At 38.0% G+C, this 24,979-nt stretch overlaps 1 protein-coding gene across 7 annotated transcripts in view; it reads right to left on the bottom strand.

The window, feature by feature from the left end:
- LOC125241886 (E3 ubiquitin-protein ligase TRIP12) overlaps nucleotides 1-24,979 on the bottom strand; it is a 113,416-nt gene that overhangs the window by 31,996 nt on the left and 56,441 nt on the right. For 5 of the 7 annotated variants that reach the window (XM_048150571.1, XM_048150578.1, XM_048150575.1 and 2 more), the window contains exons 2-14: nucleotides 24,609-24,909; nucleotides 21,574-22,442; nucleotides 21,036-21,149; nucleotides 20,816-20,907; nucleotides 19,455-19,553; nucleotides 18,891-19,002; nucleotides 15,407-15,480; nucleotides 14,908-15,004; nucleotides 12,171-12,398; nucleotides 9,969-10,159; nucleotides 9,428-9,616; nucleotides 8,290-8,438; nucleotides 8,041-8,176 (exon numbers count right to left, since the gene is read on the bottom strand). In XM_048150571.1, coding sequence (XP_048006528.1) covers nucleotides 8,041-8,176; nucleotides 8,290-8,438; nucleotides 9,428-9,616; nucleotides 9,969-10,159; nucleotides 12,171-12,398; nucleotides 14,908-15,004; nucleotides 15,407-15,480; nucleotides 18,891-19,002; nucleotides 19,455-19,553; nucleotides 20,816-20,907; nucleotides 21,036-21,149; nucleotides 21,574-22,442; nucleotides 24,609-24,670 — 2,412 coding nt within the window. In that variant the 5' untranslated portion in view covers nucleotides 24,671-24,909. The remainder of the gene's footprint in view (nucleotides 1-8,040; nucleotides 8,177-8,289; nucleotides 8,439-9,427; nucleotides 9,617-9,968; nucleotides 10,160-12,170; nucleotides 12,399-14,907; nucleotides 15,005-15,406; nucleotides 15,481-18,890; nucleotides 19,003-19,454; nucleotides 19,554-20,815; nucleotides 20,908-21,035; nucleotides 21,150-21,573; nucleotides 22,443-24,608; nucleotides 24,910-24,979) is intronic. The other 2 variants (XM_048150576.1, XM_048150577.1) reach the window with 2 other exon arrangements.

Raw genomic sequence — 24,979 nt, 5'->3', positions numbered from 1 at the left:
TTTTTCAAGTTTATATAAATAATACATTTTCAATTCGCTCAAAGGTTGGAAGAGATCCCTTATAGGGATAAGTTCGCCTTTGTACATCATAACTTGTCTTATGTACAATAAAGTGTTCACATACATACATACATATATTGAAATAGATATCATACACGAAAGAAAAAACGACAAGGCCCACGGTGGCTGAGCCGGGAATCGAATCCGGGTCTTCAGCTTACGCAGCTAACGTTATTACCACTAGGCCACCAGGCCAGGTTAAAAAAACCGGCCAGATGAGAATTTATTTTCGCACAATTGTAAAACTAAATTATTTTTACTAGTTACCTCCAAAATACCAAATAAAATTGGGCTACATAGTACATCGTTTTCTGAAGATTTTGGGTTCATGGGGTCGGAACGGGTATAACTAACGTAATGTATGGTGAATTGGGCCAAAACCGACTTTTGAACGTCGATAGCCGTTTTTTTATATGTGCCATGCTAATTTTTTACACAAAAAAATCTTCCGGCAGTGTGAACTTCGGTTTGTCTTTGAAAATATGTCGTTTTATTTAGTAATTTTCGCTCACCCTAACGTTGGAGTGAATAGGGTCGGGAAGGGGGTGAATAGGGAAAAGGGTTGACTCTTTCGGATTGCGAACAAAATATGACCTGTCACGAGCGTATTATATTTATTTTACCAAAAAATAAGGATTAAATATGTTATGAGTGGTCGGTAATGAAATCTACACATATTATGATAACCCTTAACCAACCTTTATAGTTAGATGGTGCTCTGACGCGGTGAATAAGTAAGTATGGTCGTGGGCAGTGCGGATAACGTGTCAAAATATAAGCATAGTTTATTGCTATTTTTCATGTTTAAATAAACTTATAAACTAACGTAGTGGGTATTAAAGTAAAAGGTTCACAGTGAATATTGCCAGAAATGTGTTTAGCTATACCATTGTATTGAATTTTGTATCATAAAGTCAAACTAGGTATTTACTACTAAGTAATGATTTACTCTGTGGGGTGTCTTTGATCACTTGCATGGGGTAACATTGACCATAATGACACATAGTTAATTATTGTCTGATTTTGTCACGGTACTTGTTGAGGCTGATAATTTGATCGCTTCTTGTGATAAATATTGAAATAATTGCAAAAAAAGTTGGTTTTTCGAAGATGTTAATTTTTATTCTTGATCAAAGTAACCCCAAAATAGCGTTAAAGAGTTGTAATATTTGACTGCGAACCATTTTTTTTTTTATCTTTTCTTGACATAAAATACTTTTGTAAGGGATTACATTCGATTATCATTAAAAAAAATATATAGTGTATCAAAGTAACCCCAATGTCAGTTTATGTTTGATCACATCGTTTTTTTCTGCGTACATTATTTTATTTATTTATTTATTTATTTATTCCTTATTGCACATAAAAAAATAAGTACAAATGGTGGACATAATGCCTTAAGGCATTCTCTACCAGTCAACCACTGGGTTAAAAAGAAACATTTCATACGTGCAGGCATTGTGACAGAAAACAATAATCCTGATATCACTTATTTTGTTACCTTGTTAGCTTTTTAGCAGGAAAAGACTGAAAAAACCGGCCAAGAGCGTGTCGGGCCACGTTCAGTGTAGGGTTCCGTAGTTTTTCGTATTTTTCTCAAAAACTACTGAACCTATCAAGTTCAAAACAATTTTTCTAGAAAGTTTTTATAATGTTCTACTTTTGTGATTTTTTTCATATTTTTTAAACATATGGTTCAAAAGTTAGAGGGGGGGGACGCACTTTTTTTTCCTTTAGGAGCGATTATTTCCGAAGATATTAATATTATCAAAAAACGATCTTAGTAAACCCTTCTTCATTTTTAAATACCTATCCAACAATATATCACACGTTGGGGTTGAAATGAAAAAAAAAATCAGCCCCCACTTTACATGTAGGGGGGGGTACCCTAATAAAACATTTTTTTCCATTTTTTATTTTGCACTTTGTTGGCGTGATTGATATACATATTGGTACCAAATTTCAGCTTTCTAGTGCTTACGGTTACTGAGATTATCCGCGGACGGACGGACGGACGGACGGACGGACGGACGGACGGACGGACGGACGGACGGACAGACAGACATGGCGAAACTATAAGGGTTCCTAGTTGGCTACGGAACCCTAAAAAGTTGATGGTCCCATTTTTTTTCTTCCTTAGTTACGTTACGTTTAAATTCCCAAATTGGTCAATGTAACCCCAGTTTACGGTAGACACCGTCAACCTATTCTAATAATTCTCTTTTTATTTGAAAGAAAATTCGTTACGATAATATGTATATAAAATATGCAATCTAAAATAAAAAATGCTTTTCATATAGTTACAAACTTAGTTCAGATTTTTTTTGTACAACTTTTAAAAATTGTTCTACCTATCAAGTTCAAAATAATTTTCCTAGAAAGTCTTTTTTCTACTCCCGAACTATTATTCGTCATTTACAGGGTCGTGCATAGATCTTTAAAACCCTACATAAAAGTCTATTCCCCAAAGCCAGTGTCCGCCGGCTTTCCGCGCATGCGCGCAGTATCGAAAAAACTGAAAACGCATTGTTTGGCCCTGTAACCATGGCAACGCCTTATAACGATACGGCGCGCGTGCGCGGGAAGGCTTTGGGCAGCTGAGCTGACAGTGCAAACCTTTGCGTCAAAATACAGGAAACAGTGTGAATTTCACGAAAGTTATTCGAGAAACCTATTAACAACTAAGTGCATGGTCGTAGAAAAAGTATTGTATGCAACGGTGTTTAACTGAGTCAAAAAATACTCGTGGCGTCTTAATAACAATTTTCGGCTTCGCCTCAAATTGTTACCCACGCCACTCGTCTTTTTTGATCTCCTTTAAACGCCTGTTGCATAAAATACTATTTAAAGTTCTGCTTTTGAGATTTTTTCATATTTGAGAAAACAGCCCTTATGGCCTGAAATACGGCATACGGCAGTGATATTGACATTGACATATGCTTTTTCGTATTTTGATGGTATTTTGACTGCACTGTATTTTTTGCCATGCTAATTTGAACCTTATCTCTAAGCGATGTTTTTTAATTTTCAGTTACATCACAGATGTGTATGACATGACATCTAGGTATTTTTCCATTTAAAAGAAACTACAAGGGGCTTTACAGACGTGGCGACTGCAACTGGTACAGGGCCTAAGCCATAATTTAAAATTATATTGTGATTTTTATATGTATTTGTGGTTTATTTAATACTAAGTATGAGTTTCAACATTTTCAACTCAAGGAACTGAAATTAAGAGAAGGGACTCGGAAATTGGGTAAGATCAAGAGTCTGATGCAGATGCCGATGGCAGTATTGGATAAGATAAGATATGCGTCGATATTCCCTGTCTTTCTTTATGTCTCTGACATGACTGCTGCTAGCTGTACTCTATTCATTAGGTTTTTATTTTATACACATACTTTATTTTTGTATCAAAATAAATGATAAATTGATAAAAAACCTAACGACCAAAAAGAATAAAGTACCTATCTGTTAGTCTTTAATACACCCCGCATATACGTAATGCACAGCACAGGCCTCCGAAGACCGGCAGGGCAATCATGGTCGCGCGATAAATGGTATAACATCGGGCCGTCCCTATCGCACTTACAAATAGTGTGATAGGGCTGATGGTTTATCATTTATCACGCGACCATAATTGTCTGCCTGGAGGTATCGGCCTTTAGCCCTTCACACACGTCTTTGAATAATGTTTGCGGGGATAGGCAGGCTGACGATTTTTAATCTAAGTATAGAAAAGTAACGCAAAATGAAGTGCAATGTAATTTGAAATACACCTAGATAAACAATCAATTGAATAAGGAACGTTATCTACATATTTAGGTAAATTTAAGTCACATGAGACATGAACAGAGAAGGAAAGCTAGATGATGCGTATTTTTTCTCTGTCTTCTTGTATGCTACCTTTTTTACAGTTTTAATTTCTCAAAGGAGGTCAGTAGTTGACTACAAACTCAAAATAACACTCTTGAAAAAAATTAAGGGTCACTGACCTTTCACAGTAAATTGAGGTAGTGTGAGTGAAGGGTGTTTGTGTGTGTAATGGGGTAATTTGACAGATTCTGAAAATTCTCCCTGCTCTACCCCCTCTTAAGTGATGACAAAAAACATTTCCATTGTGCTTTTGTTTATGTACAAACAAAGATAAACGAACTTATGACATTATGTTCGAATTGATTGTACAGTATGGACAAGAGAATAATATTCATATCAACCCAAAAGTGTGTGTCATCGACTTTGAAAAAGCTGTCATATCAAGCATAAAATCGTGTTTTGAAGATGTTCTACTACAAGGCTGTTTTTTCCACTTGGGCCAAATTATAAACAGGTACTTATTTTGCAATGATACTACAATTGTCTACTTATTTCACTATAAACCAAAAAAAAATACTAAGGAAAGGCAATGTGTTTGTAGCAGTTCGTATCACCCAGTAGGACTTTGATAGTAATAATGTGCAATTTTATAATTACCTAATTTTTTTTTTCAGACAACTTCAAGATATGAAATTATCAAAAAGGTACGGCTCTGATATTACATTTAACAATCAGGTTAAGTGTCTATTGGCACTGGCTTTTTTGCCAGAAGCTGACATTATCGCATATTTTAATAAATTGTTACAAACTATCAATGACCCCGACTGGAAGACCCTCGCTAATTGGTTCGAGGAAAATTATGTCAGTGGAACATGGAAAACGCAGGCTAGATATCCGCCGAGTTTTTGGAGCTGCGATGCCGTTGACAAAATGAAAATACCACGAACTTCAAACTCAGCTGAGGCATGGCATCGTAAAATAAATATTCTAATTGACAGATACCACCCTGGATTTTACCGATTGATTAAGGAATTAATGGATCTGCGATATACAGATGAAATTATTAGGTACGCCACCACAAACGAAAAAAAGAAAGTATTTAGATAAAGACGAACGAATTGAGAGAATTTTGAATCTGAAATCAGAATATTCCGAAATTAAATTACTAATGTGTATCGCAAAAAATTTGAAATTATAAGAAACGCGCGCGTTTATAAACACTGTATTTTTTGTAGTTGATTATAAACATTTCTAATCATTTTTTTTTAAGTAACTGTCATAAATTTGCTTAAAAACATTGTTGGAAGTAATCCAAGTTTGGTTATTCTACTTATTTATGTTGTCGAGTCACTATCAAATATATATAAACAACGACTCACAAATATCTAAGCACGCCTCAATCACATCTACAATATAACGCGTCGAGATATTTGTAGGTAGGTTCTCTTTCAGTTAATTATTATAACTAGCCAATTCACATTACAAAATATTTTGTTGGAAATAGATAATCCAATTTTGTTTACTATAATATTATGTACCGCGGAAATCAATTATTTAGCAGTTACGGTTCACTTTATGTTGACAGTTTTCTACATAATATGTTTATAGGTGTAATTGCATGTGTGTTGCAGAATGAAGGTGTAATTACAATTCATCTATTTTTTTTTTCCTAAAATATATTCATGAAATATATGGATAACGAAATACTGTATTGTTTTTTTTATCTCAATTGCATACTAAAATGGTAAAAATGGAGTAGGTAGGAAGGTCGCAGTCCTTTCTTAGCAACACTTTTGTGTGGGGGTCGCAGTTCTAACCTAACCTAAACCAACTTTCTTAGAAACAGTTTTGTGTGGGGGTCGCAGTTCTAACCTAACCTAAACCTACTTTCTTAGCAACAGTTTTGTGTGGGGGTCGCAGTTCTAACCTAACCTAAACCTACTTTCTTAGCCAGTTTTGTGTGGGGGTCGCAGTTCTAACCTAACCTAAACCTACTTTCTTAGCCACAGTTTTGTGTGGGGGTCGCAGTTCTAACCTAACCTAAACCTACTTTCTTAGCCAGTTTATTAGCAACTTAGGAACTTATACTTTATTAGCAACAGTTTTGTGTGGGGGTCGCAGTTCTAACCTAACCTACTTTCTTAGCCAGTTTTGTGTGGGGGTCGCAGTTCTAACCTAACCTAAACCTACTTTCTTAGCCACAGTTTTGTGTGGGGGTCGCAGTTCTAACCTAACCTAAACCTACTTTCTTAGCAACAGTTTTGTGTGGGGGTCGCAGTTCTAACCTAACCTAAACCTACTTTCTTAGCCAGTTTTGTGTGGGGGTCGCAGTTCTAACCTAACCTAAACCTACTTTATTAGCAACAGTTTTGTGTGGGGGTCGCAGTTCTAACCTAACCTAAACCTACTTTCTTAGCAACAGTTTTGTGTGGGGGTCGCAGTTCCAACCTAACCTAAACCTACTATCTTAGCAACAGTTTTGTGTGGGGGTCGCAGTTCCAACCTAACCTAAACCTACTTTCTTAGCAACAGTTTTGTGTGGGGGTCGCAATTCTAACCTAACCTAAACCTACATTCTTGGCAACAGTTTTGTGTGGGGGTCGCAGTTCTAACCTAACCTAAACCTACTTTCTTAGCAACAGTTTTGTGTGGGGGTCGCAGTTCTAACCTAACCTAAACCTACTTTCTTAGCAACAGTTTTGTGTGGGGGTCGCAGTTCTAACCTAACCTAAACCTACTTTCTTAGCCAGTTTTGTGTGGGGGTCGCAGTTCTAACCTAACCTAAACCTACTTTCTTAGCCACAGTTTTGTGTGGGGTCGCAGTTCTAACCTAACCTAAACCTACTTTCTTAGCAACAGTTTTGTGTGGGGGTCGCAGTTCTAACCTAACCTAAACCTACTTTCTTAGCAACAGTTTTGTGTGGGGGTCGCAGTTCTAACCTAACCTAAACCTACTTTCTTAGCAACAGTTTTGTGTGGGGGTCGCAGTTCCAACCTAACCTAAACCTACTTTCTTAGCAACAGTTTTGTGTGGGGATCGCAATTCTAACCTAACCTAAACCTACATTCTTGGCAACAGTTTTGTGTGGGAGACGCAGTTCTAACCTAACCTAAACCTACTTTCTTAGCCAGTTTTGTGTGGGGGTCGCAGTTCTAACCTAACCTAAACCTACTTTCTTAGCAACAGTTTTGTGTGGGGGTCGTAGTTCTAACCTAACCTAAACCTACTTTCTTAGCAACAGTTTTGTGTGGGGGTCGCAGTTCCAACCTAACCTAAACCTACTATCTTAGCAACAGTTTTGTGTGGGGGTCGCAGTTCCAACCTAACCTAAACCTACTTTCTTAGCAACAGTTTTGTGTGGGGGTCGCAATTCTAACCTAACCTAAACCTACATTCTTGGCAACAGTTTTGTGTGGGGGTCGCAGTTCTAACCTAACCTAAACCTACTTTCTTAGCAACAGTTTTGTGTGGGGGTCGCAGTTCCAACCTAACCTAAACCTACTTTCTTAGCAACAGTTTTGTGTGGGGGTCGCAATTTCAACCTAACCTAAACCTACTTTTAGGTTTTTAGGCTATGTTTAGGTTTTTAAAGATTATTGGACTCGTCATAATTATGCTACTTTCGTCAAAAGTGTTTGTGGGAAGCAAACGTGTAAGTAGTTGTTAAAATCTGTTTGGGAAATGAAATTCGGTAAATGAAAACAATCATGTTAAAACACTTGTCAAAAAGTGGTTTTGCATGATGTGTTTTTAAGGAAACATTTTTTTTCTAAACAAATTAGTTGACAAAATAATTTTGTCCAGTAATTAATTTGACGAAAGTAAAGTTGAGCAAACTTTATTAGTCAAGTTGGGACAAACGTGTATTTAATACTATATTAAAAGGATCCCGTAAGTTTATAGTTTGAGTCTTGTATAAAACCAGTAACAATTCTTCTAACAAATTTTGAGCCACGCGGTGCAGAGAGTACACGCGGAACCGGATGATGCCGGTCGCGTCAGTACGCGCCGTACTGCGTGCCGTGTCGCGCGCGGCGCGTGCGAGAGAGCCAAATACCGATCGCGTCGCCGCTGCCGGAGATTCATTACTGAGTCGTCCTTATACTGTGATCTTGTTGTCAGTCTGTCTCGGACGATACAACACATAGAGACGCTGCACTCACCAGCTGCTGCAGGTTGGTGAGCAGCTCCGGCGTGGCGATCTCCTGCAGGCGCGCCGGGTCCTGCTGGAAGCTGTCCACCAGCCGCGAGAATGCGAGGCACACGCATTCCACTGATTTCTTGTCTTGTTGGGTCAGTCTGTTGCCAAACAACAAAAATAAATTGTAATCAAGATTTTTTAATCACATTTAACAATTTTTCGTTGATAAGATATTACGTGTAGAAAATGAGATCTTTTATCATAGTGTTACCTGTTAGCAAGTAGCTGCAGCGAATCCCGGACGAGGTGGAATTCGTCAGGGGTCAGATTCTGGCAGCAATTTGCCGTTATGGAGAGCGCAGCTCGCTGGGCGTTGATTGAGAAAAAGTCCAGATATGTCAGGCACGCAGACACTCCGCGCTAAAAAATAATTAAATAATTTAGGACGCGTGTCCATTGTCTATTAAGAAGCATATATGTTTAAACAGCCCAAGAAAGTAGTGAGACCCAATGCGTAAAGAATCGAACATATTTAGTAGAATGTTGATGAATATAAACATGTGTTCCACGTTAGTACATACGTCAGGGTCAAGATGCATGCATCGCTATGGTAATCAGTAAGGCAAACGCCTGACGCAATGGTTAACCGGACGGTTGTAAGCAACAGCATATCTTTAGTATGGCTAATGGGGTGGGTCAACTTGTTCTGTTGTTATCCTGTTCCATCAGCCAGGTTACAGGACAATTAAATGGGAGCAACACTTTGTCAGACGAAATGTTTTTTATTACGTTATACTAATATGCTAAGTGCGACCAATTTTTTATTTTTTTTATAAGACAAAGGGTCGGGTGACCAAAATCATGACAATGAGTGACAAAAAGAAATTGAACCGGCCAGTATATCTACCTTGGGGTCCGTTCATCTAAATAAGCATTCTCACTGAGGCACGTGTCGCAATCCAAGGAGAATCAAAGAGGCGTAATAACGCATATGTATTCAGCGAATATGTACAGTCAGCATATAGATGCGTGGACAAAGCATTTTAGTGAATGATGTACAGTCAGCAACAAACCCGTGCCGTTTTGCCCGTGTGGTGACGGGTTAAGAATGTCACCACCCCCTTTCTTCCGGTGTCGTAGAAGTCGACTGTGGGATATGGGTTAAATTGTGGCGTAGGCGAGAGGCTGGCAACCTGTCACTGCATTGTCACAATTTCGTTTTCTTTCAACCCCTTTTTGCCAAGAGTGGCACTGAAACTTGAGTAGTTCATGTGCTCTGCCTACGTGATTGCTGATTGATGCGGGTGAAATTGTATGTATGTATAAAAATTTTTGCACTTTGGGTGTATTCGTAGTTTTGTTGCTGACTGTAGGTTAAACATGACGTTATAATAAAGAAAGTGGTTTACCGCCTGCAGGATGGCCTTGGAATGGCGGCGGGAGAGCATGTCGAGCGCGGTGAGGCTCTGCTCGGCCACGTCCATGCAGGTGATGGCCTGCAGCTTGTCGAGGAAGGTGGGCACGGCCAGCGCCACGGCGCCGCTGCTGCGTGGCAAGGCTTCGAGCATGTAGGTGAGCGCGCGGCATGCGTGGTTCATCTGGAACAAGTACAACAATCAATCGAAGTGCATACGACCCAAAATGTTATATAATGTTTCTATTGTTTTCTAGAATCTAGAGCAACCTAAAGAAAGCCTTCACTTCTTCTACAAACACTGGTGTGTTCGAAAGTTATGGAACAACCGTTACCTCTTGACGGTGACTAAAGCCGGCAAAACGATATTTAAACTTGCACAATACACATGCTGCGTACATATGTACATAGGCTGTCCCGAAAGACAAAACACATTTTATTTCGTCCAATATTTTAAACAGAAGATGTTTAATTGAGAATTTTTGACACATCAATTGGTAGTCAATTTCGTGAATAGAGTAGAGTAACCAACTCACCATGTCGAAGTTGTGTTCGGCGGCGAGCAGGTTGACCAGCGCGGGCACGACCTGGCGCACGGGGAAGCCGGCCAGCGTGTCCTCGTTGCCCATCACCAGCAGCTGGCACATCTCGATCACGGCCTGCAGCTGCTGGCCTTCGTCACCGGTTGCTTGCAGCCCGGCGAGAAGCTGGGCCGCTTTTGATGCCGCTGCAAAAGACAACATGTTATAAAGTGTTTAACAAAATCTTAGTAGATATTATTCTAAACTAAATAGTATTAAAAATTATGAGTGATTGTGATCGTACACTCTATTAATACATTCAGTGGCAACAACTTGACTATCGGTTATTTAATGGCTTTGTTACCAAGCCTGACGACCCCACAGTCGGATTCTTTGTACAGTCAAGTTCATTAATATGTGTACATTTCTTCACCTTAACTCGTAGCAATAATGTGAAAACATGTACACATATTTATGAACTCGACTGTACTAATCGTCGGGTGACAAGCAAAAGTCACTAAGTACACTTTTTAAAAAAGCCATTTTTTTTGGGTACAATGTAATATTTTTTCGTCTATTTGCTAATGACAAACACATAAATGCCATAAAAACAATTTAAAACTATCTTACGATTTACAAAAAATCATTAAATACTAACGCTGTAATAACACTCGGCAACAAAAACTCACTGTTTCATTTAATGAGTTTGTCCTGCCTAAAGTTTGCAAGTTGCTTGCAGTTAATGATATTTCGGTACTCTTAATGATACCTTGTAGAACATGCTATTTATTAGGTATTATTATTCAAGTAGTTTTCATACCGCATCAATATACAACCTATAACCGCAAAATTAAAATTTTGAAAAAACCCCCGACCTCGACCGATTTTCATTAAACATGGCTAAGAACACTCCCGACTAACTCAGCTTTCAAATAAAAAAAACTAAATTGAAATCGGTTCATCCGTTCGGGAGCTACGATGCCACAGACAGACACACACACAGACAGACACGTCAAACTTATAACACCCCGTCGTTTTTGCGTCGGGGGTTAAAAATAGTAACATTGATTTACACGTCAAGTAATTGCAGTTGAATTGTCACTTAGAAATAATGTAATATAATACGTTATGCGTGAAATAAACGTTATAAAAATATAAGATGTCTTTATAATAAACTTCAGGAGAAATGTATATGCCTAGGAAAGCTATCGGTCTCGCGAAGGTAAGAATTGCATAAAGTTTTCAAATTTGTAGATAGAAATATTCATCTGACGCCTCTTATTTACATAGATTTCGCTAATAATTGTACAAATTTCATATTCAGGCAATTAAGATACAATAGGTAAATATCAGGGGTAAAGGTCGTCAACGGACATTACTGGTAGCACTAAAAGTAGCGTACAAAAACTTGCAACCTATTTCAGAACAGAAAAAGGCAGATCTCATCAATCTAGTTAAAGCTAAGCAGATACCAGAAGAATTCGCTCCGTGGTATAAGAATCTTAAAACGCTGAAATTGCTCCGAAATCGCTTGCCAGAGCCAAATTACGACTAATCGGAAAGAAGTGATTCCGAAGCCGAGACTGATATTTAAGTACTTTTGATTGCCAAGATAAACTAGTTTATTTTTATTACCGAGTTGGTGTAAAGTTTTAATAAAGGTTACCGCTGTTCATACAAATGTTTCACTATATACACTGATTTTTCGAAACTGCGGCAGCAAAAACTCATTATGCATAATAACTATTAAACTAGAGATGATATTATTAATATTTGCATTATCATATATTTGCCACATTTTTTAATACTGAAAAAAATGCATTACACTTGATTTAAGTAATATACGGATTTATCAAGTCGAAAAATATCAAAACATTGATTATCTCCCTTGTGTCAATTTGGTACTTAGTGACTTTTGCTTGTCACCCGACGTAATATCTATACATTACTAAAAGTCACACCAGCGGACCCGATATTGGGTACTGCTTTCGTCGAGTTTGAGTTCTAGTCAAGTTAAAAATTATTTCAGACTATAAGTGCTCGCAGCGTCGCTGCCGGCCGCTGCCATTCCGGTGTGAGCCGACCTATAGACTGCGGATCCTGGTGTAAAGTGACGGTTCGTTCAATAAGTATGCAACTGTACCCGAATATCGCGCGTTCCGCGTCCGTTGGCAATAAATGCGTTAAAAGTGTCCAGAGTAGACGCAGCAAACTTACCAGAATTGGCGGTGACAGTCCTATGCAAGAGATGCTGCATGCGCGGGCCCAGCGCGCCGAGCAGATGGGGCGGCAGGCCGCGCGCCTCGAGCAGCGCCTGCAGGCGGCCCACCTCGCCCTCCTCCGAGGAGGACTCCTCGGCCGCCGCGGCCGCCGCGCCGCCGCTCGCGCCCGGCGCCCCGCCGCTGCCGACACCGCCGCTCGCACATTCTTCAGCTGAAGACGACGCTGTCACACACATTATTATCATTATTATTTGATACCAATTTTTTACAAGCGGAAACGTCCGCTACATTTATTGGTTAAGACTTAAGAGCCCGATCTGCAGTTGATGCAGGTTCAAGTACCGCCAAAAGTGTATTTCTCCTTGTTTCCTTTAATATATAAACATTGTAATATTTGTAATTTGAATACTTCTTTTGTATTTTTTGCTTCAAATGTGGTAAAGAAATAGACAAAACTATCTGATATGATTCGTTTTACATTTAATACTGATTGACTAATGATACCCAAAATTCATAAATATACCCCGGACAAACATAGGCAATTTAAAGGTTGACATCAATGCAAAAACAGATGAAAATTATCTAAAATCAAGCAGAGCGCTCCAAATTAAATAATACTACATAGAATGCAGACATATTATACATATACCATCCAAATGCGCTATTAGCACTATTTTAAAATTTGAATTGCCCGCGTCTATACGTCCGGGGTACGGTGTACCCTTGTTTCGCCGACAAACTTTTCATCGAATATCATTTCATCGACAACAAATCATCGAAAGTTTAGTTCGAGTAAAATTGTTTCGAGTAGTTTTGTTTCAACTACTATTTATTTGACATTTTCTTAGTTATTATAAATACTATTCAACTAATATTTCTTCATCGCTGATTCATTTCAAAGTACTTCAAATAGCAGAACTACAAAACATCGCAATTCATTTATTCGACGTATAAACTTCTCATTTGTCGTACTACACATTTATAGATGTTTTATTCTAGGAAACTTCAAATTGTCGATTTTATCGTGGCACATCACATACGTCCATAACTAAGCTATGTCCATTGGCTTAAATCCTATATTAGAGTACCAGTAGGTTTAGGTTAGGTTAGAACTGCGATGCTACAAAACGATGAACGGGGTTTAAAGTAGGTTTAGGTTAGGTTAGAACTGTGACCACACACAAAAACGACCAGCTTACAGAGTAGGTTTAGGTTAGGTTAGAACTGTGACCACACACAAAAACGAACAGTTTACAGAGTAGGTTTAGGTTAGGTTAGAACTGTGATCACACAGAAACAAACGGCTTATAGAGTAGGTTTAGGTTAGGTTAGAACTGCGACCATACACAACAACGAATCTTTTTGACGTGATAACGTCTAATAACTCGTTACTACGGGCTGCATGCACGAAAAAGATGACGTTCCATTGTCCCGTTCCTCAAGGCCACCAAGCAAGAGCAAGTTTAGTGGTTTGTGTATGGACCATTTTAGGACTTCGAAAATTTTTGTTAAAAATTTTCATTTATTATTTTTGAGTGTTTGTAATTTAAAAACATGAAAGATTGCATTAAAATAAGCATCTTTTATAGAATGAAGTTGTTTGAAAAACCTACTTATTTAGGAGTTAGAGCAGTACGAAGTTGCGAATTTTCCCATAGTATTTACTAAGGCGCCAGAGACTTAATAAATTTACGATGATTTTTTTTACCAGTATAACCTGTCTTAATATTGATAAATCATATAGAACACGTTTAAATAAGGATGTTTTGTTATATAAACTTTTTCTTTTCCATTAATATTTACTGAGATATTAGGGTTCTAAGATTAGTAAATAGCACTAGCACTTTAATAAAATTAACGCGTGCCTCGCAAACGGTCTAGGATACAAAATGACGACTTTTATATAGGTATAGGTTAGGTTCGTTAGGTATCTTCAAACGGCCGAAGGCTCCTATTCTGTGCAGTTTCTGTAATAAGCGGGGCTCCGTCGATATCGCTTTCTGTCTCTGGCGCCTTAGTAATGCTACGGGAAAATTTTGCAACTTTGCACCACTCTAACTCCTAAATTAATAGGTTTTAAAAAAATTTTAATTTATAAAAGATGCTTACTTTAATGCATTCTTTCAAATAAGAACAAAAAAACGTGAAAAAAGTCCCAGAATCGGGCCCCTTTTGCTATACTCTGACCGCCCCTGTCTATACTACTGTAATGTTTGACGTTATCACGTTAAACTACCGTCCGTAAACCGACTTTACAGACAACCAATTTTTTAAAGTAGGTTTAGGTTAGATTAGAACTGTGACCAAACAAACAGTTTATAAATTGTAAAATTTTAGAAGAAATCATAATTGAAATAATATTATGCGTAATGAATGAATTGTATTTAATGTAAAACAAAATGAAATGAAAAAACACGAAATGAAATACCACGATATAAAGTATACTCGGAATAACTTATCTACGAAGTAAAAGTCTACGGTTTGATTTTACTTGTGTCGATTGTTCTACGATATGAACTGTCGATGAAATAAATTATTTGAAACGTTGTCTTTGAAATAATATTCGAATCGAACAAGTGTCTGTCGGCGATTCAAAGGTAAACCCCGGGGTACTTTTTAATAGGATTTGATAATATTAACATTAATATTCTTCACTATAAAACGAACGAGTTCTGTAAAAAGAAGAGAACAGGAAACATGATAAAATAAACAACGGTACTTGTTTTGCTTACCTTTGCTTTTAGGTTTAGCATCGTCCGATGCGTTATTAGGCATCGAAGCCGCTGAAGCAGACGGCGGCGGCGTGTTCGAAGTGGATGCGACGGCACCCTGGGGAACAACAACATATTACATCAAATAAGTCATTCGATGTTGCCTGTGTTTCAACTGAGTTATATTATATCACACCATGCATTCAATATTCTTATTAAACACATTTTTTGTTTATCAAAAGTTTAGAACAATAAAGAGTAACTTGACCGTGACGCCATGATGTAATATTGCATTTAAATTCCATTATAATCAATCGAAGCATTTTAAAATTTGCATCTTGTAGTTTAGAACCTTATACTTGAGTTTACATGTACAAGGTTTGTAAAAACTCCATTAATCTATTATTTGAGTGGCCTTGCAGTTTCTTTTAATCCTAAACTATTTGCCGTAGGGAACTGCCCAGCTCACAGACCAAGGACCTGTTGAGGCGAAGCCGATCGGTAGCAGAGTAGAGCTTACCGTGGTTAAGGGCTGCGGGTGGGAGCGGCTCGACGCACCACCGGTACTCGCGCAGGAACCCAGGCTGCTTTTCCCTGTTAACACATACACCATAAGTAACATTTACGATCAACATGATACTATTATTTTATCTTATTTGTTATTTATTTGATTATTGTTTTCAAGTTTCTAATAGGTTGACAACGCGCATGTGACACTCCTTGAGTTGCAGGCGTCCACAGGTTACGGTGACTGCTTTCCATCAAGCGGACCGTATGCTTGTCTGCCACCGACGTAGTATAATAATTTTTAAGAAAAAAAAACCGCCTTCCTTTGGGGTTTTGGTGATAAATACTTTCATATGTTGGATTATGTTATCAATTCGTCTGTATATTTTTTAATGTTTGTTATTCGATATCTCCGTCATTTCTGAACCAATTTTGAAATTTGGATGATTCTGAAGTACTTACAGATGAGAATGATTATCAGAACGGAACTCTAACCAGGGGCGGCACACTCTTCATCAGCAGTTCCACTGCACCAAATGTCACTGTTCTGGACGTAAGTGCATGCTGTTCTTATCAAAATACCAAAGTCACTATAAGTGTGCCGTTCAGATTTGAGGAGTTCCGTCCTGACCATCATCAGCAGTTCCACTGCACCAAATGTCACTGTTCTGGACGTAAGTGTATGCTGTTCTTATAAAAATACCAAAGTCACTATAAGTGTGCCGTTCAGATTTGAGGAGTTCCATTCTGACCATCATCAGGAGTTCCACTGCACCAAATGTCACTGTTCCGTACGTAAATGCATGCTGTTCCTTTAAAAACACAAAAATCACCATATGTATGCCTTTCAGATTTGAGGAGTTCCCTGGATTTCTCCAGGATTCCATCATGAGAACTGGGTTCTGAGAAAAATGGGACCAATCTGTATGCATATACATTCAATAAAAAAAAATTTTTTTCAAAATCGGTCCAGTAACGACGGAGATATCGAGGAATTTTTATCTTAATTTAAGAATTTTTAAATAATAAACTTTATAATAGTATGTGACTCAGGATACAAGCAGTACTGTCAGTCTATACTAATCCATACTTATTACTTATACACCGTGTTTCCGGTATCACTCAAAACCTCAGACACCCCAACTGATTTTTATTTTTTCAAACGTGTCCAGAGTGTTCATCTTTTAATCTGATGATTATTATTTTTTTTAATTGAATTTTTCATTTTCTGTACAGCTCTACTCGACTTTTAACTCTACACTCAATAAAATAATTGCTAGCTACCATCATAAACCTTCAAACTATTTATTTGTGGACGTTACTGCAACGACATAAGGTTTAACAATAGACAGCTATATCACTGTAAAGCACTTAAGCTTTGTCACAGTAAACTTCAAATTGGACAGGTAATCGCAGTAAGCAAATTTAAACTTAACATTCAAAATGACAAGGTTGTAATTTGTCTGGAGTTCAATTTGTTATGACTTATGATAAACGTTAAAAGTAAACTGACACACAACGTCAAATTCGTAACGGAAAAAATAATCGTCCACGTAACCAGCCATTATTAATACCCCTAAATACTGAAAAAGGTATACAACCTCTAGCAATGTGATATGCACAATGTTGTATTACGAATTAGTAGAATGGGCACGTAAAAAATAACTAATAATACAAATTAAAACAAAAAATATTACCCCTATCAAGATATAGCTCAATCGATTCTACTCTCGATTCTGAACAAACGGTTTTCAGGTTTTTAGTGTTAAGTGAAACACGGTGTATATAATATTATAAATGGGAAAGTGTGTTTGTCTGTTTGTTTGTCCGTCTTTCACGGATTTTTTAAGTGGAGATAGTTGAAGAGATGGAGAGTGACATAGGCTACTTTTTGTCTCCTACTAACCCCCCACTTCCCTAAAATGGGGGGTGGAAGTTTGTATGGAGCATTTCGCAATTTTCGAATTTAACGCGAGCGAAGCCGCGGGCAAAAGCTAGTATTAAATAAATAGATTGCAGCAGTCAAGGTACCAGTCTACACCGATTGAATTATTTGGCCACCTTGAATGCTACAATGACAATACAAATTTAATAATGACAACAGTAGCTTCACTTTAGCCGTGGTATTGATACGAGGGTGCATTGGAAAGTTTTGAGCCTAACCTATAAAAAAACGGATTTAGTGTAAATAATTATTTTATTTCTCTACATAATCTCCAGAACGATATAAACACTATTGCCATCTGGTTTCTAAGTTTCGAATTCCTTATAAAAAAAAAGAATCTTCAAGGTCATCAAAATATTGAGCTACAGCTTCTTGTACCTCGATATTAGTCGAAAATTTTTTGTCCTGTCATGTGTTTTTTTTTAATTGGGGAAGAGATGGTAGTCGGACGGGGTCAAGTCCGGCGAATATGGTGGATGAGGCAACAATTGGTAGCCACAATTATGTATTTGTGCAATTGATTTGGCCGCTCTATGGACAGGTGCATTGTATTGGTGGAATGACATTTTCTCAGACAGCATACCAGGCCTTTTTATTTTTATTTCTTCACGCAAACATTGTAAAAGAGTGCAATAATAATCTACATTTATGGTTTTACCTTTTTCAAGAAAGTAAATCATAATGATCTGATCTACAGTCCCAAAAGACTGAAGCCATTACCTTCTTGGTTGACAAAACGGCCCTAGCTTTTTAGGGGGTGGTGAACCTGCTCTTTTCCATTGTTTCGATTGTACTTTTGTCTGTGGTGTATTGTAGTGAACCCAAGTTTCGTTCATAGTTATGTTATGAAACAGCTAAGAAAATCTTGAGGATCACTTTCAAACAGATCTAAACAATCCTGTGAAACTGTATGGCGGGTGCATTTGTTTTCAGCTGAAAGCAGTCTAGGTACCCATCTGATAGAGACCTTAGAAAAGCCAAGATCGTTGGTAATTATATTTTGTGTTCATTTATAAGAAATGCCTATTGCTTCCTCTATCTCTGCGATCATCAATCATATATCATTTAAAATCAGGTCTAGTATTTTATGGACATTTTCGTCTGTGGTAGCCGTCAGCGGCCTACCGCTCCTAGGTTCATCTTGCACTGTTTCTCTGCCACGTTTGAAATCCGCTACCCATCGTTTAATGGTGGCGTATGATAGGGCAGATTCCCCTTAAGTTTCATACATATCTTTATAAATTTTTTTTTTTTTGTAAATATTTTATGATGGAACGATGCTCAATTTTATCAATTTCTATGGAGACCGCGAACACTCTTTGCAAAATCAATCACAACTTTTGCATTTTTGACAGAAGAAAAACAAAAGACAGCAGTTTATAATTAAAAAAGAAGTGGCTATTACGTGCCAGTGTAATTTTTTCTCTTTTATTTAAATATCAACCTTAGGCTCAAAACTTTTCAATCCGACCTCGTATTGATCATGGAGTCAGTTGAAACTTTCAACCTGTTGCAATGTTGGGATAAAGCAGTAGCAACAGCGTGGTCCTACCTCGCTTGTCTCGTCGCGTGGACGCCGGCTGCGGCTGTGGCATGTCGCGAGCCCGCGCCCGCCTGCCGCCCTCCGCGCTGCCGCCCGCGCCCGCGCCCTCGCTTCCCGGCACCTAATGACAAACAGGTGACTAATACTTCCTCATACATCATCAATTGATCATGATGCCTTACACTTCCTTAACAGACATGCATGTTCAAATGTATGCATGTTCATATATCCTGAAAAGTTTTTAAATTGTCTATTAAATATTACAGAATAGAATCGTACACGATTTTGGTTGCTTATACACTTACTAATATTATAAATGGGAAAGTGTGTGTGTCTGTTTGTTTGTCCGTCTTTAACGGAACGACGAATTGACGTGATTTTTTAAGTGGACACAGTGGAAGGGGTGAGAAGTGGTATAGGCTACTTTTTGTCTCTTTCTAACCCCCCACTTCCCTGAAATGGGACACCTCATTACACCAAAAACTATTAATTGATAAGCTTATTATTAAGAAATCTAATGTTATCAAGTGATCGCATCGCGAAGAAAATGTAATTAAACACATCGAAATGTACCTGTCTCTTGGAAGATGTGTCCTGCCTGTGATGCTGAGAAGTGTTAGTCCTCTTCGTCAAACACGCACCCAGGGTAGCGCCCGTTGCAGCTGCGATGCTCTGCCGAACATTCCAACATGTCAATAACAAACATAACACACAAACACACTTGTAATGTATTATAAGAGACCTTGTCATCCACACTCGGCGTTCTATCTCGGCACTTATGACGTGAAAACCACGTAAAACAAGCCAGCGCGATCACAGCTATTATACAAAACGAAATAACGTAAAAGAGAACTAGGTATATCATTCTTGAAATTATGTTTTAACGTCTTTCACACAATTCTTCAGTTAATCCTATTGTTCTGATGACACTTAATTAGATTTTACTTTGCGTGCATGCAATGGACATGTTATATTTCCACGATAAACGTTATTACTCCACTATAAAATTATTTTAAAACTATTAACCATTACTCTTAAATCTCACACTTTGTCATTAGAATTGAGGAACTAATGAGGGTACTTTAACAACTAACCAAAACAGTTCTCAATTTATTTATTCTACCCCCACCGTTTAAAATAAAATCGGTATCATCAGATAGCTAAAGTAAATCACAGTAGGTAAATATTGTTAATGACCAATCTAGGTTGACGTTGCCGTGAAAATCAACACTGCACACTGAATTTCATTAGATTATCGATGAAAGTACCCAAAACGGCCAAAACTTGAATGATTTATTACTTATTTGCAATTATTATTGAAACCTTTACCTTCAAATATAATAGCAACATAGAATAAACAAATAAGTATGCGATCAATTTTTTTCAGCTCTTTACGATATTGAAATGACTTCCCCTTGTGCTTTAAAATAGGTTTTATCACGTGAAGTTTCCTGTATTTTTTTACCGTAGTCCTTAAAATAATACAATGGCTGTGTATTTGTGTACGTGCATTATAAGAATTATGACCGATTTCTGATTTTCTTCTTTTGCTACTGCTATCACTCAGACATTACTTCTGGCTGAATTCATAGGTTAGCTTCCTATGTCTATTTTGTCCTTTTATATGCAATATGCGGCTAGCGCGTTCACTTTTAAAAGAAATTTATTTACACATATTTAACGCTCTAACTGATCTAAAAAGGTATTTAAGTTATTTTAAGCCCCTTGCCAAAAATTACTGAACTGATTAGTTAAAAAAGTGTTTTGTCCTTTTCTGTCATGTGACTCATGTGGACTTATGTATTTGTGAGAAAGAGACAAAACACTCTTTAACTGTCAGTAACTTTTTTTATGAATAATGGGGTAATGCTCTACTTAAATAAATCTTGTATCAATCTGACAGTATCAGAGCACTTATAAAAGACAAAACTTACCCTTCGGGCGTTAGTCTGACGCAGATACGGGAGATCGCGAGGAACAATAAGGAGCTTGCTATCAGAACTGCGTGTTTTTGATGTGCTTGCTTCTGTGGATCAAAATAAAAGGGGTTTCAGTCAATCTTGATAGCGAATAATATAATTCAGCACAAAGAACACAGTAAAAAGGTTATTATTTTGCAATGTTGTACTAATATTGTAGAATATAACAAATTACCTTGAAAATCAGTCGGGAGTGGCGGTGTCTGAGGCCGCTCAGATGTATCTGTAGCGCTCTTTCGCTCAGTTACTTTACACAATGTTACTGTGCTGGTTGCCCGCGGTGGTGACGCTACAATAATATACATATTGTTAATGTTTAACTACCCTTATTAGATGTAATACTAGCGACCCGCCCCGGTTTCGCACGGGGAGTAAAACAAAAACGTTTATAGTAAGATATCTTTATAATTTAGACATATAGTTTTTTGTATACCTATGAGAGAGCTACAATTTCACCATACACTGTTTTATTAATATAGTAGAACTTCCTCCTAGAGATATATCCTTCCTAATAGAGATTCATCAAGAATCACTATTCACAGATGAAAACCGCATGAAAATCCGTTCAGTACTTTTGAGAGATCATCGCGAACACACACACATACTCACACAGTCACACGGACAGGAGCGGGACTTTGTTTTGTAAGTTGTAGGATATCAAATAAATTCATAATAACGATATTTAAAAGGGCAGATAATTATTGTATAATTACCTAGTTGCTCAGCTGGACGAGGGTAAGTATGTCTCAAGGAATATCGGCCGGCTGACTTCCTTAACAAGTACCCCTCTTTATCAGTGTATTTGGATTGTTCGGCAGCCTCTGTAGATTGATTGCCAGTCTTAGTCCTTTTAGAGATCAGCAGACCACTGCCCTTCTTACTCGATGAAGACCTCTTCCTTTTCTTTCCTTTACTACGGCTTGCTTTTGGACTATACACTGAATAATCCGAATCTAGAATATCAGTAACAGTGGAAGAGCTAAATGGGGAATAAGCAAAGTCCCTCTCGTCTAATGGCAACAAGCCACTATCTGGATTATTTACAGGAGCCTGGGCATTGGCTTCAGTGGAAGACCCAGTAGAACTATGATCCAATGGGATGTGAGTGGCTACTGGTTTCAAAATGTTGGGCGCCTGAGCACATACACTGTCGGTCGGCTTCAAGCCAGTCCGCGAGCGAGTACAATGCGCGATGCACTCTTCAGAAGCACTATTACTTAATCCTGAGTTGGTCTTCTGCTTCTTTCTCTCATGTGAAGACGGTCTGACTCGTTTGTTATGGCCGCTGGTGGATGGCTTGCCGGTGTCCTCTCCGGCTCTGAAGTCGGATGTGTTGTATCGTGTCTCGTATATGTCAGTTCCGTAAGACCAACGCTCAGTGAGGGAGTAGTCAGACCTCGGAAGAGCGCTGACTAGCCGGGAGCTCCGGCGTAACTCGCCGCGGACCGTGGAGTCAACTTGGATGGCGCGGCCCGACGAATGTCGGCTGGGAGGGCGAGGCAGGGGCGACGTCACGCTGCGTCTGTGGGCCCGACGCTCTAGACGCAACGACCGACCGCCCACCACCCTGCTTTGAGAAGACCTGAACATGTAACATTTGTATCATTTATGACTACCGTCATACATACTCCTCTATTTTAGTGCAATTTAAGTGTATCCCGAATACTATAGACATTGTATGAAGCCCAAGGAAGGAAGGATTTATGACAGTTAACTACATATGCTGTGGGGCTTGCAAAAGCCATCATTTTGATCAAAAAAACATTAAACTTACTACTTGTTATGTAAGTAATATTTGGTTTTTGGTGTCTGTGAAGTTTTTGTAAAGAGCAGTAAGATGATATTAGAATGAAAACTGTTCTGAAATGTATTGTCTCTTTTGATTCAAATTGTATCCAGGTATAAATACTATACAAAAAAAAATTAAGGGACATTCTACCACGAAAATGTGTAAGTCACTTCAGTAAGTCACTCTAGACATAACATAACATTAATTTGATTACAGTTACCTCTGTTTGGCTTATTATAACAAAGTGGAGGATAAGGTTGTACAAAGGTGGTTGTAATTAAAAGATGTTAGAATTGAATGGTTGTCTCAGTCAGCAGTCAATTTAAATTTATACAGTAAAGTTTTAATGGTTTCTATCATAATGATTTTCATTACAACTTCTTGGAGGAGATGTTTGGGACTAGAGACCTAGCCAATATGTCCACAGAGTATTTTAACTAAACTTGAGTAAGTTGTTAAGTTAAATGTCAAACATTTTTTACAATTTTGTATTTTGAATTATTGTAAGCTTAGCATATGATCTATTTTTTTTATTAAAGACTGATTTTGATTTGTGATAAACCCTAGTCACACCTGAAGGAAAGTGAAGAGAGAGTCTAAGATGGAGCTCACCAATTCATAAATAATGTATTCACTCTTGCTTTAAAATATTCTCTCTCTAAAATAACTCTCTTGTTATAAATCTAATCATGTTTTGGTTATTGAGGCTAGTTAAAGGCTGTACATAAGGTGGTTAACACAAAACCTTACTGTAAAAGTTGACTGTTGACTAGGAGAAACCATTCATTTCTCGCATTAATTTCCTGCTTCCTACCATTGTTCTACAATTACAAAGTTGGATTTCATATCTATTTATTCGTTTTTGACATGTAATTATGAAATGAGACCTGATAATTAACTATACAAACCTAATGGAATTACTAATAGCTAGGCATAATTTCTTTATAATGAAAAGTAATTAGGGGTTAATTATTAATGAATCTCAGATATAGAATTGAATGATTTCATTATTGTAAAGAAAATTGACCTTATCAGCAGTAATATAGTGATTTGTTATGCTTTATTAATAATTTAGAGGATAAGGACATTAAACACATATAATATTATTCTGATTCTTTGATATAAACCAATAAAACTATCATATTTATAGAATTTATAAGGAGACATCTATAAATATGTATAAATGCCAGTATTAATGAGGGTCTAAGTGGTCTGACTTTAATCACATTGATGTATGTGAGTCCATCCATGTCTAAACAGGCTAATGTAAATAAATGTGGGATTAATAATGTAAACTCCATCTGCCTTCCCATTCCCAGATTGCTTAGGATTGCTTGGATTTACAATGCTTAAATGTAAAAAAAAAAAAAAAACCTTTATTCATGTACCAAAAATAGCAGTTATAAACAGGCCATAAACTATATTAACACAAAATAGGCTTCACCATATCCATGCCTGAACTAGGCAGATCCTGTATCTCAGGCAGAAAATGGTATGGAATGTAACAGCAACACCGACGCATCTGTACAATTTTAAGAGAACTGACATGTTTTTTCATGTCCCCACTGTTAGTCAGACAACTGTTTGAAAATAACAAACATTGGGTATTGTTGTAAGTGGGGCTAAATCAAAGCATATTTTAAGCTTTTAATGTTCACACAAAATGGTTGCATACTGTATAGTAGGTCAGGTTCGCTCTGATATGCCCTTCCAAATCAAGAACTGGCGCAATAAAATCAAGAAGTAGAGCTAATGGCCTGCAGTGCTGGCAGCAAGAATCACCAACAAATTCATTGGCCTCTACATTATCTATGGTGTAGTGTAGCCTCTAAAGTAAATATTTGTTTCCGGACTGTTAATAAGTTATTTATTTAGGATATCTCCGACTTAAACGCGTAATTGAGCTAAATTGGTGTTAGGTGGTCTGTTAGACGAGAATAGAATAGGCAAGTTGTTTACCTTGTGGACTCTCTCGAGAGTGCAGAGTGTGACGACGACGGTGAGATGTGTTGCTCGGCCATAGACGACGCTGGGGAAACTCGCGGCTGCTGTTCTGGGCCTGCGCAGGCCGCCCGCGCGCGCTACCTGCCCGGCACCATACCCGAGCGAGCGCTACTCCGCTGCTTCCGCATCCACTGATATGTACGCAGCAGGTACTGGACGCGCGACCGTTCCTAGCACCATCCACGCGTACTACCACACCTTACGACGCGTTCCGAACCACGCTGACTAACGCTCAGTGATACGCTCACACAATAATCTGGAACAAAGATAATACACACTCAGCAAGCCTAACAATGCAACGTTACATAAACATTTCAACTATGCCA

The sequence above is a fragment of the Leguminivora glycinivorella genome, chromosome Z, assembly GCF_023078275.1.
Source record: "Leguminivora glycinivorella isolate SPB_JAAS2020 chromosome Z, LegGlyc_1.1, whole genome shotgun sequence".
Lineage (NCBI taxonomy): Eukaryota > Metazoa > Arthropoda > Insecta > Lepidoptera > Tortricidae > Leguminivora > Leguminivora glycinivorella.
Note: the sequence above shows the minus strand (reverse complement) of the source record. Positions and strands in the feature narration are given on the sequence as shown.